At 35.3% G+C, this 12,977-nt stretch overlaps 1 protein-coding gene across 1 annotated transcript in view; it reads left to right on the top strand.

Annotated features, from left to right (window-relative positions):
* Positions 1 to 11,812, top strand: part of CAND1 (cullin associated and neddylation dissociated 1) — a 28,233-nt gene extending 16,421 nt beyond the window's left edge. Inside the window, exons 4-15 of the mRNA XM_018080545.2 lie at positions 767 to 890; positions 1,363 to 1,619; positions 1,703 to 1,808; positions 2,301 to 2,446; positions 3,486 to 3,778; positions 4,422 to 4,563; positions 5,193 to 6,686; positions 7,451 to 7,546; positions 9,234 to 9,403; positions 9,504 to 9,668; positions 9,903 to 10,010; positions 11,062 to 11,812. Coding sequence (XP_017936034.1) covers positions 767 to 890; positions 1,363 to 1,619; positions 1,703 to 1,808; positions 2,301 to 2,446; positions 3,486 to 3,778; positions 4,422 to 4,563; positions 5,193 to 6,686; positions 7,451 to 7,546; positions 9,234 to 9,403; positions 9,504 to 9,668; positions 9,903 to 10,010; positions 11,062 to 11,286 — 3,326 coding nt within the window. The 3' untranslated portion in view covers positions 11,287 to 11,812. The remainder of the gene's footprint in view (positions 1 to 766; positions 891 to 1,362; positions 1,620 to 1,702; positions 1,809 to 2,300; positions 2,447 to 3,485; positions 3,779 to 4,421; positions 4,564 to 5,192; positions 6,687 to 7,450; positions 7,547 to 9,233; positions 9,404 to 9,503; positions 9,669 to 9,902; positions 10,011 to 11,061) is intronic.
* Positions 11,813 to 12,977: the final 1,165 nt, after the last annotated feature.

Here is a 12,977-nt window from a genome sequence, read left to right as displayed (position 1 = left end):
GTAAGACATTTGACTGTCCAATTGTTATGTTTTAGTTATAGTCCTACTTAAGAAGTAGCCATAATGTATATAAACCAGAGTTAACATAGGTTGGTATGGTATTAATTTCACACTGACATTCCCAAAGTGTGACTAAAAAAATTTCATGCATGTGAAGATGAATGCTAACTGTGTTGTTACCATGACGTGAGTTCCTTCTCATAATTACTTGAAACAACATTAGACAGTTTGAGGAAGGGGGAACTGTAGAGTTGTTGTAAAGACATTTCTTCTTGTATTTTAAAATACTTTGGGTCTACGTTTTTTTTCCCCCTTTCTCAAATGTTTCAGCAGTATTTCAGATACTTACTACTTAAGAAGCTTCTTGTGCAAAATAATTTTATTTTGCTTTTTCATTATACAGCCATTCTTTAGAGATGGCTCTTCTGTGCTTCTCCCTACCATATAGTTTATTTCTCCATTTTTACCCATAGGCCTTTCATTTATTGCTCTAGACTTGTCTTGGCCTTCACTTTCCATTGCTTGCCCTACCAAAAGCAGTGTCCTTTCTGTTATATATACCTTCTGGTATGTTTGTACATAAATAGTATTTTAGCTCTAATGCAGGACATACATGACATTAGCAAACAAACTGACTGTTCAGGCTTGTTTTGTTGTGTGGGAAAAGCTTCTTTATGCTGAGATTAGGTTGCTTTCTGTAGTCACAAACATGATCTCCGGTGTTAAAAACTTGATTTTAAATATTATGAAAATGCTGTCCTTTCAGGTTCTGCTTTAGCAGCTAATGTTTGCAAAAAGATCACAGGGCGTCTCACTAGTGCTATAGCCAAGCAGGAAGATGTATCTGTTCAACTGGAGGCACTGGATATCATGGCTGATATGCTGAGCAGGTAAACATCCATCTTTTAATATGCCGGTGAATGCTGATAAATACTCCTTAAAGCTTGAACTGTAGTTTTCCAAATGTAAAATTAAATTAGTTGAAGTTATGTGAAATAATATGATAAGGTATTAAGTACAGGTGAAACTTAATTTAGAAAAAAAGTGAATATATTGAAGATAATTGATTTATAGAACAATTCCTTTGTTATGTAATCTTCTGAGAACTGTAATTTTAAGCTTATTTTAATGTTTATTTTTATATTTATTTATTTATGTTTTAAACTAATTTCTTCTTTTAAAAAGTTCCTAAAGCTTAAATTTAAATAATTAATTGGAATCTTTGTGATGTTTATATTTAAACATGTTTAAATATGGGAATTCCCATATTTAAATATGGGAATATTTAAAGATTGTTGTACAGTATATGAACAAAGTTATCTAGATTCAATTGGTTTGAGTTTGTGTTTTGTCTGTTTTAAGGCAAGGAGGACTGCTTGTTAGCTTCCATCCTTCAATTCTGACCTGTCTGCTCCCCCAGCTGACCAGCCCAAGACTTGCTGTGAGGAAAAGAACCATCATTGCTCTTGGTCACCTGGTTATGAGTTGTGGCAATATGGTTTTTGTTGACCTCATTGAACATCTGTTGACAGAGCTGTCTAAAAATGATTCCATGTCAACAACTAGGACCTATATACAGTGTATTGCTGCTATCAGTAGGCAAGCAGGTCACAGAATAGGTAAGAAAAAATTATAAATTATCTTTTACTTTAAAGTTTTTAGGTAAGAGTAATTACTTAGCTAATTTTTTTTCTCTTACCAGGTGAATATCTTGAGAAAATAATTCCTTTGGTTGTAAAGTTTTGTAATGTAGATGATGATGAACTACGAGAGTATTGCATTCAAGCCTTTGAATCTTTTGTTAGGAGGTAAGTCATGGATACCTATTTCAGGCTTTCAGATCTGATAGTGTGCCACTGGATTGTAAGCTATCAAGAGACAATCTCCTTCATAGAAAATATTTTTGCAAGCTTTGAGCTGGAACTGTTTCTATAACTCTACCTTGTAACTTAACTGTTAAACAGGGTATTATGTCTGTACTTTAGAAACTTCCTACTGTACCATTGCTACTTGTGCAAACAGGAGGTGGGAAGTCTATTTGTGTCCAGTAATAGTGACAAAAACATTGGTATCCAGAGGTGTATCTTAGTCCTTTTCAAACTTCCAATCTAGCAGATCCTGTTACACAGTAGCACTGCCCTTTCTGACCTTCCTTTCGGAATTTCTGTAGTTCAGATGGGTGCATTGATATTAGTTGTGTTGGCTAATGTCTCCAAAGTACAGTATGTGGCATGAAGTTTTTTAGGAATATTTTAGTTCTTCAAAGTAATTTGACGTTGATTGTACTTTTTATTGTGCAGGTGTCCTAAAGAAGTTTATCCCCATGTATCTACTATTATAAACATTTGTCTTAAATATCTTACTTATGATCCTAATTACAATTATGATGATGAGGATGAAGATGAAAATGCTATGGATGCCGATGGTGGTGATGATGATGATCAAGGTATATTCTCTTGTCAGTTTGGGGGAGAGGGTGAGCTTTTGATGCTGTACCTGTCTGAGAAAATTGGTATAGGTGGTACTATTAGTAAGTACCAGCATTTGAGTGACTTGTATACTTTCATATTCATATTTTGTACCTCTTTTAAACATACCTTATGAACTTACCTCTTGGAATAAAAGTGTAGGATATTGTCGCTGGAGGTCAGTGATTCCAAGAGTGAACACAAAATATAAGACAAATACTTTAAAAGACTTGAAAGGTGGAAAAAGGCAGAAGCGTGTAGCATGATATAACTAAAGTGAGAAGAACATCAGTTTGTGAGTTGAAAATACATGTACAGCATGGGGAAGGCTTCTCACTACTTTCCACTGTATTGTTACCTAATACATAAAATCAGAATAGATTGAAAATTACCTAGTATTTTTCTGTAGGATAAAGAAGTGTTTTAGACTGAAAGGCATAATGTATTTATTGTTAATACAGTGGCAAAGCATTGCCATATGTAAGCTTTGTGAAAACTTGGACACACAAGTAATCTGAACTGAGGGCATAACATTCCCATTACTTAAGAAAAGAATGAGCTGCATAGTTGTTGCTTTTGCACCTGAGAAGTCTGTATTATTTATTTTTTTGTTGTTATTTTTGGGGCAGTGTATGGTTTATTTACTCCTAGAAAGAAGCAGACAGAATAATTGGCTGAATCTTGATCAGCTAATGTTCATTGTTGCATTGTTGTTTATGTCACAAATAAAGAGGAATGTGCTTTAAATCAGTAGTCAGGCTGTAAATATGATGGGAACCTTGTTGTCCTATTTGCAGTTTAATGCGTGTGTAAGACTAGTGTGAAAAAATTGGCATAGAATTACAACTTAGGCCATTTAGAAGGCTTTTTATGTATGACTTTTAACATACTTCTGAACCTATTTCTTCATGTGTCTTACGCAAAGAACCCAACTGTCTTGGTTTTTAATTGTTTAAAAATAAAACTTGGTGCTTTGCTGGTCTAGACTTGAACTTACGCATAATTTATTTTTTTAAGGGAGCGATGATGAATATAGTGATGATGATGACATGAGCTGGAAAGTGAGGCGTGCAGCTGCTAAATGTCTGGATGCTGTGGTTAGCACACGACATGAAATGCTCCCAGAATTCTACAAAACTGTATCTCCTGCTTTAATAGCCAGATTCAAAGAACGTGAAGAGAATGTTAAAGCAGATGTTTTTCATGCATATCTTTCTCTTTTAAAACAAACTCGACCTGTGCAAAGTTGGCTTTGTGATCCTGATGCGATGGAACAAGGAGAGACACCTTTGACAATGCTTCAGAGTCAGGTTATTTGTCAAGATTTTTGTTATCTTTGAGAAGACATACTGAAGTTGCACCCTGTTCATAAGGATAGTTCATTAAATGTACCTTATCATGCTTTCATCACGTGCAGGTTACAGTTTATTCCTGTAGTATTAACATAGAGAGCAAGCCAGGTAAACTGGCCCAAAACAGTGCAGCAGTCTTGGAAACTGAAATTACTGACTCATGCAAATGTCCTGATTTGATTTCAGTTGTTTACCATCACCTGTGAAAGTTGCATTACCAAAGCAAAATAGTTACTTTGTGCATTCTGTATGCAGACAATAAGCTCTAATGATTAAGATAAAACTTGATTTGCTACAATATATTTTATTTGCAGAATAAAAAGGATAATGCTGAAAAACTTTTTCTAAGTTAATTATTTGGGTGGCTTTTCAGTTGTTACTCTCTACAGCTTTATTAATGCAAATCACCTTTTAAAGTTAAATTACTGGGTTTTTTAAAGCAATTATTTTGACTTTATTCCCCAGTGTTTCTGTAACTTATCTAGTTCTGTGGAGAAATCAGAGGGGTTGGATGCACGTATTTCTTTATATGCCCCCCAGTAATCAATAACGGAAGAAATGTGAGCTATTGAGTCAATTAACAGATGTGTGATGATTACAGGTCCCCAACATAGTTAAAGCCTTGCACAAACAGATGAAGGAGAAAAGTGTGAAGACTCGTCAGTGTTGCTTTAACATGCTGACTGAACTAGTAAATGTGTTACCTGGAGCCCTAACACAACATGTTCCTGTGCTTGTACCAGGTATGAGAAACATGCTATTAACTTAAATATTTATTAAATTGGATGTGAAGTTTTGAAACATCAAAATATTCTAGTCCTGATGGCTTTTTGCAAAAACCTTGAAATGGGGCTTCTATTTAAAGAAAATAGCAAAATAACCAGCTACTATATGAATCCATATAAATATTTTAGTGACATATTTCCATTAATCTTAAAAACAAGGGTTGTCTCCAAGATTGAGGTTTTTTCCCTACTGTATCAAAACAAAGTTAATTTTCTTCTTAATTGTAAGATCAAGCCGCCTTCTTTTTCATCTCAACAGAGCAAAATATTGTCCATATTTTAGCTTTTGAAACTTAAAATATTGAAGTAATGATGAAAAGTAAGATTGGAAATGTTAAAGGTTCAGAATTTCTTTATAATTAAGAAAATACATCACAAACCATCAAATTGCCCATATCCTCTGGGAGAGGAAGCTTAAAAACTAGTTGATTGAATTAAAGCACTGAAAGGGGCTTGGAAGCATTCAAGGAGGGTTGGGAGCTAGAAAACATAAATTCAGTATAGCTGCCTGCCTTTGGAAATTTTGAAGTGTTTTAGCAGACTATAAATTACCTACCCTAAAAATACATTTTTTGTTTTTCTTCCAGGAATAATTTTTTCACTGAATGACAAATCAAGTTCATCTAATCTGAAGATAGATGCTTTGTCCTGTTTGTATGTGATCCTCTGCAATCATTCTCCCCAAGTCTTTCATCCTCATGTTCAAGCATTGGTACCTCCGGTTGTAGCTTGCGTTGGAGACCCATTTTACAAGATAACATCAGAGGCACTTTTGGTTACCCAACAACTTGTGAAGGTTATTCGTCCATTAGATCAGCCTACTTCCTTTGATGCTACTCCTTACATCAAAGATTTGTTTACTTGTACAATCAAGAGATTAAAGGCTGCTGACATTGATCAGGAGGTCAAAGAAAGGGCAATATCTTGCATGGGTCAAATAATTTGTAGCCTTGGTGACAGCCTAGGCACAGACCTGCCTAGTACACTTCAGATCTTTCTAGAGAGACTGAAGAATGAGATCACTCGGTTAACTACGGTGAAGGCCATGACATTAATTGCTGGTTCTCCTTTGAAGATAGATTTGAGACCAATTCTTGGGGAAGGAGTTCCTATTCTTGCTTCTTTTTTGAGAAAGAACCAACGAGCTTTGAAACTGGGCACTCTTTCTGCTCTAGATATTTTAATTAAGAATTACAGTGACAGCTTGACAGCTGCCATGATTGATGCTGTCCTGGATGAGCTTCCACCTCTGATTAGTGAAAGTGATATGCACGTATCACAGATGGCCATCAGTTTTCTAACAACACTGGCTAAAGTATATCCTTCCTCCCTGTCAAAGATTAGTGGCTCCATTCTCAATGAACTTATTGGGCTGGTAAGATCACCTCTACTTCAGGGTGGAGCACTTAGTGCCATGCTAGAATTTTTCCAAGCTTTGGTTGTGACTGGTACAAATAGTTTAGGCTATATGGATTTACTGCGCATGTTAACGGGTCCAGTGTACTCACAGAGTACGGCACTTACTCATAAGCAGTCTTACTATTCCATTGCCAAATGTGTTGCTGCCCTTACTCGAGCCTGCCCTAAGGAAGGACCAGCTGTTGTAGGTCAGTTCATTCAAGATGTTAAGAACTCAAGGTCCACAGATTCCATTCGTCTTTTGGCTTTGCTTTCTCTTGGGGAAGTTGGGCATCACATTGACTTAAGTGGACAGATTGAGCTGAAGTCTGTAATATTGGAAGCATTCTCTTCTCCTAGTGAAGAGGTAAAATCGGCGGCATCTTATGCCTTAGGCAGCATTAGTGTTGGCAATCTTCCTGAGTATCTGCCATTTGTCCTACAAGAAATAACTAGTCAACCTAAGAGGCAATACCTTCTTCTTCATTCCCTGAAAGAAATAATTAGCTCTGCATCAGTGATTGGTCTCAAACCATATGTTGAGAACATCTGGGCCTTACTCCTGAAACACTGTGAATGTGCAGAAGAGGGCACAAGGAATGTTGTTGCTGAATGCTTGGGCAAGCTTACATTAATAGACCCAGAGACTCTGCTTCCGCGACTCAAGGGATACTTGGCATCAGGTGAGTAGTAGTAGTGCATGTATGTATTGTGGCTTTAAGGCAAATGGCTTTGTGCTATCTATTAATAAATGGATCTAGTTTGCAAATGATGTGCTTAAATTTTGTGATAACTCTTGAAGTTTTGCTCCTCCCCACCCAACAATGGAATCTTAGGTGGTTCCATTTTTACTAGAAGTTGCTAGTCATACATAAAAAGAATTACTTCTGTGTTCTGCTTTCAGCTATGGTAATTCAAAGGAGCATGAATGACAAAGGGACAAATTAAAAAACCAGTTGCAACATGTTGACATTTTGGTGTAAATTATTTGGTGTATTCCTATTTTTCAGATAAGGATTCTGAAATTTTTAAGGATTAGGGTGGATCATTGTGCATAATTCATGAATCAGTTTCGTATCAAGAACTGTATTCACATGTTTGCTTTACGTGCTTCTACTTTTAAGGAGAGAGGTGTTTTTTTCTAGGCTGACGTTTGATCATACATAAACTGTAATAAGCCTGTATAAACAGGCTTATTAATCAAATTTTCTGTAGCAGATAACGTTACATGCTTATTGTGTCTTACAGTATTTTTCCCATGTTTGAAATGTTTTCTCCATAGATTTACTTGAGTTACATATTGCATTTCTAGTAATCAGTAACCTTTCTTGTTTGGTGTTCTTAAGAGTATTAGAAGTCTAAAAAGAATGAATGACACTGAGCATGATTTAGATTCTGTAGTTATTCTGTTTTAATCTTGTGTATTCACACTTTTGTTTTGTATTAGGGTCCTCATACGCTCGAAGTTCAGTGGTTACTGCTGTTAAGTTCACTATTTCTGATCATCCACAACCCATAGACCCGCTCTTGAAGAACTGCATAGGTAAGTTCTTTACTTTTACTGACAGCTTTTTTGTTTCCAGGCAGTAGAATGACATTTAAAATTTGTTCTTTGTGTTATCAGAAGTAAGTATTTTGCAGATACTAGGATTAGCTGCTAATAATAACTGTTGGAAGAGTTCCAAGATGTTTCTGCAATAGCCAGTTATTTCTATTAATACTAGTTTGTTTGAATTCTGAGCAGTAAAAAATGTTTGATTAAAAATTCTATGTATTGAAGCTGTGATGAGTGATACAAAAAGCTAGTACTTTTAGGAGAGGGAACCCAAAAACTGATTTCCTTTCTCATGTTTTTGACAAATTAAATCAGTTTGATGTAGTAAGGTGTACTGTCTTTACCCAGAAGTGTGGTCTTGGAAGTATTTAACATTCAGTCACTTAAAATATGCATGTGTGAATGCAGAGTATTACCAGGTTTGGAATTGTAAATATAGGTTGTTATGATTTTGTAATGCTTGTGATCTGAAAGCATTTGGAATTGTGTATATTTTTACAGGGATAAGGTAATCAGAGCTTTCAGTGTAACATCGGTATGATAAAGAGCCTTGCAATGCTGTGGCTTTTTGAACTTTTTTCATTTGTATTACAAAGATTTGTTTAATATGCTATGGTGAATGTTTTATACTTGAGTAATTACAGGTTTAAAGATAGGTAAAAAATTATCTATACTACTAAGCCTAACGGGGAAAAAGATTTATCTTCAAAAGCATAAAGTTTAGTGGGGAGCAAGGTTTCTATTTATGGGTGAATGAAGTCAATTCCTATGTGTTATATTCATCACTAAGCTTACTTTTTTTTTTTTTTAATAATACATTCAAGAATTGCTTTAGGTATTTTCCCCTCCCACTGAAGCTGCCTTGCCCCTTTGGTTTCTGCAAATATTTATTGATTATTCAGTAAAAAAACTATTGTTATCTAGTACTTAAAAAATCTTAGTCATCTTGAGTTTTGTTACCCCAGTGTCTTTTGTGTGTGTAGGAGTCACTGTTGGTTTTCTCATTTGAAAAATTTCACTCCTCACGGAGTTAGCTAGTAAAACTTCACAAACATTGTGGGAAAAATAAGTTATATTCATGCAGCTATTTATTTTAACAAAACTGTATTATGGTAGTATAGAAAATCTAATTTAAAAATGCCTGAGGGTAGAGTTGGATGAGAAGGTGTTGCTATGTTAATATATACTGAGTAGCCTTATTTTATGGTAATTTAGGTATTCTCAGTATATGCCAATTTAGGGGTTAAAAATCAGTATGTCGATAGTTTCCTTGAGAGGTGTTCTCAATTTCGTGAACTGCAGAATTGATATTGGTTTTCTAATGCATATTCTGAGAGAATTTAATGAATAAAAGCAAAGGTTAAATATAATTTTCATTAATTTACATACTGTATCTTTAGAAAACAAGTTGAAATATCATTGTGATGGCCATTTATTTTGATGACCATAATGAAACTGCTGTTTTATTATACAAACTACTGTATATAATTAAATTAACTTTTCATATGAGTGTGGTTTTATTTGTATAATCATGCTGAAATAGCAGGTGTCTGTTACATTAAAATAACTGCTGCACTAACTATGTCTTTTTGAAAGGTTAAAACTAAGCAAAGATATTTTTAAAGTTGCAGATTAAAAGGATCGTCATAGGTTATTTATTTCTGTATGATTGCAGGTGATTTCCTGAAAACATTGGAGGACCCAGATCTCAATGTCAGGAGAGTAGCTCTAGTGACGTTTAACTCAGCTGCCCACAATAAACCATCTTTGATAAGGGACCTCTTAGATACTGTGCTTCCTCATCTTTACAATGAAACAAAAGTCAGAAAGGAACTAATCAGAGAGGTATGTTAACTAAGAAAAACAGTGCTAAATATATGTAAGTAGATAGATTTTTTTTTTAAAAAATGTGTTATTTAACTTTGGTGTTTCTGTTTGCTGACAGGTGGAAATGGGACCATTTAAGCATACAGTTGATGATGGCTTGGACATAAGGAAAGCGGCTTTCGAGTGCATGTATACTCTATTGGATAGCTGTTTGGATAGACTAGATATATTTGAATTCTTAAACCATGTTGAAGATGGCCTGAAGGATCACTATGATATTAAGGTTAGCTGTCATTTTTCTCTGTGAAAGCAGTGACTATGTCAAAATATTTTAAATAGTGAATAAACTGACATGGTAAAAATATTATTTCATATACTTAAGTACTTCACTACGTTTGCCAGTTTCATTGAAGTGTGACTGACTGTTTGAAAGGTTACACAGCATTGTAGGAAATATATCTCCATATATATGCTAGGCATGACTAATAGTTGTATTGGGTTTTTTTCCTCAACCTAGATGCTAACCTTTTTAATGTTGGTGAGATTGTCTACCCTTTGTCCAAGTGCGGTGCTGCAGAGATTGGATAGGCTCGTGGAACCTTTGCGTGCTACGTGTACAACTAAGGTACTTGAATTCATTTAAGTTAATTACTTTGTGTTGTCTTATAGACATACAAACGAACTTGTGTTTAAGGAATACTTCAGTACTGCTGCAGCATTTTCTTAGTTATGATTGCTAAGCTGGAGTAGGCAGGATAATATAAATAAGTGTGCCTTTATACATGTGTTAAATTTATTTAAATTACAAATCAAGGGATAGCCTTGTTAGCTTCTTTTTAAAAATTCTCTGTTTCTTTGCTGTCCTTTCTTTTGTTCCTTAAAAATTTAGCTGCCACTTGGGCAACATGTAAATCTCATGTTATTATAAATAGTGAAACTGGAAGACAGAGTTTTTCTGGCATCTGATGGTTACGTTGTTTCAGACAAGCATTTGGGTGATGAAGGCAGTGTAAAGTAGTCCTGGTTTCGTTGGGTTTTTATTGTTTATCCTGCCTCCTCATTTATATTACAAGATTATTGGATCTTGGCACAGTTAGTCTCCTTCCATTCCTACTCATCTTGATCCACCTGTGTGCTGTGACAGTCATTTAATGCCATTTACCTTGCTTTTCCATTGTTATAGTCTTCTATATTTCACATCAAGAAAATTGACTGCCTTTAAAGATAATTTATGTTTGTATCACTGAAACATCTTTGAAAATGGTAACAGAAGGTTAAGCACTTACTCTAAGGTCAACTTTTTAATAAGTTCTATTCGCTGGAAGCCGGGAGTAGTGTGATAATAGCAGTTTAATGTCATTTACTGACCTTACTAGGTAAATGACTGTAATTGCTGCTGTAGTTGCTTTGATTTGGTGATTGACTTGGTAGTTTACAACCTTTTTCTACTTACCTTGCAGTATTGAAGCTTCAATCTATTTGTAAACAGTTCTGCTAGAAAGATGTTTAGGGGTATTTTTTGTTTGGTTGGTTTTTTTTAAGAGCTTAGGTCATTTTGAAAGCTGTGCAAAGTGGTAGTATGGAAGGAAATAGGTTTTTGTAACATACATTTTTTTTAAGGTGGATATAGGTGGAAGTTTAGTGAAGTTTCAAACATATTTTCATTTTTTCCCTAGGTAAAGGCAAACTCGGTGAAACAGGAGTTTGAAAAGCAAGATGAACTAAAACGATCTGCTATGAGGGCTGTAGCAGCGCTTCTAACCATTCCAGAAGCAGAGAAGAGTCCATTAATGAGTGAATTTCAGTCACAGATAAGCTCTAACCCTGAGTTGGCAGCCATCTTCGAAAGTATCCAAAAAGATTCATCATCCACTAACTTGGAATCAATGGACACTAGTTAGATGTTTGTCCAAAATGGGGACCATTATGTTGAACCATATGATGCACTGAATTGACAGGTTATGAGTAAGAAACAGAAAAAGCATATAATTACACATTGTTCCACTTTATTTACCTTTATGGAGACAGTTGGCTTTTCCCATAATTGCTTTTCTAGCATTATTCCAGAAATGTATTTCCATAATCCAGAATTTGTTAACCACTCTGTTTTAGTGGATTTGACCACATTTGGGAATTAAAAAGTTGACGCATGGTGTATGGAAATAGGTTCCAGCATCCATTTGCCCTGTAATGTTTAGGATTAAAATGTCAAAATTTTGTGACCATGATTTTTTTTCTTTTGTTCACTCTTTCTACTTGTAAACAAAAAAGGGGGGGAGGTGGGAATCAAGTGTCCAGGTGCACCATGTTTTTTGTATAACTTTTTATTCTTTTTTGTTTCAGCTTCATAAATTGGTTTGGCTGACAGATGAATTATGTGTAAGATTTATTATATTAAAAAGATGGTTTGGGCACAGTTCAAAAAAATCAGGCACTAATGTCATTTTTACAGATGTGGGGATTAGAAAACCAATATCCCTGTTGTGCACACTAATTTTGCATGAGCAAGTTTACAAATATATATTGTCTGTAAAACAGCATGTGCAGTTTATTCGTAATGCAAGTTAAAATAAGTTCTACTGTATCAGTGCAGTTTTCAGGTATTTTGACGTACAGGCCATTCATACCGGAAGGGATGAATTAAGGTTTGTTATCTTAACCTGGCTTTTTTAAATGCCAGTAGCATGACCCTGCAGATATTCTTACAGTAAACATGATGATTTCTGCAGTTTTCATGGGTTTTCATTCCCAAAGACTGGATCCACTGGAATTGAGGTGGACAAACTGTAAGATTGGAGGGAAATAGGATGAGGTGGAGGTAAAATGAGCAGAGAAAACAATAGCTGCTCAGTGGCTCCTGAACTCTGGATTCAACTTTGCTTTTGTTATAAAAGTATGAAGGAAGTTTCTTTAGTGGATTCTATCTCCTGTTCTTTATCCAACAGCTTTTGTTAAGGCACTAGTATATGGTGCTACCTAGACAAGTATTGCCAGACCATCATTTAGTTCCTGTTGGAATGTTTTCTGGCACATGGGACCACCAGTGGGTTGCAATGCTGCAAGTGTCATACAGTATTTTGGTGAGACAGGAAGCAGGGAATGGTCAAAAGACTGGAGAGAGATAAAAAGCCAACAGAAGAAAAAGTTCTGTGAATATGCTGAGGTAATTTAGAAGGGGTCCAGAAGTGGATAGCTGGCAGTCCTGCAATGAACTAGGATTGGGAATTCAATAGCAAAAAAAGAGGGGAGCCACTGCCTCAAACTGAGACTTACCATTACTTGTTAAATGCAACTACTTAGTTGTTTTGGTTTCTTTCCCTCTAAATCAGATCTGAATTTGATTTTTTCTTAACTGGTATTTTTTAGCTAGTTTGATATTTTGGAAACCTGTTATGTGGGTATATGGCATAAGCTGCTACATGACTAAATAAGCATACATTCTTATGACCTCAGAGACAGTTTCCCGTGAGCGTTGGGGCTTGGGGGCAAAATCTTCACCTTACATGCTTGCAGCTTGGGAAAAGCAGAGGAGATATTGGTACATTTTACCTTAATAGAAGGACCTGAACAAAGAAGTCTGTGAACTCATTGA

Source organism: Manacus vitellinus, unplaced genomic scaffold (genome assembly GCF_001715985.3).
Source record: "Manacus vitellinus isolate BGI_N305 unplaced genomic scaffold, ASM171598v3 scaffold_5_pilon, whole genome shotgun sequence".
In the NCBI taxonomy this organism is placed as follows: Eukaryota; Metazoa; Chordata; class Aves; order Passeriformes; family Pipridae; genus Manacus; species Manacus vitellinus.
The sequence above is the reverse complement of the archived record's forward strand: the minus strand, read 5'-3'. Positions and strand labels throughout refer to the sequence as shown.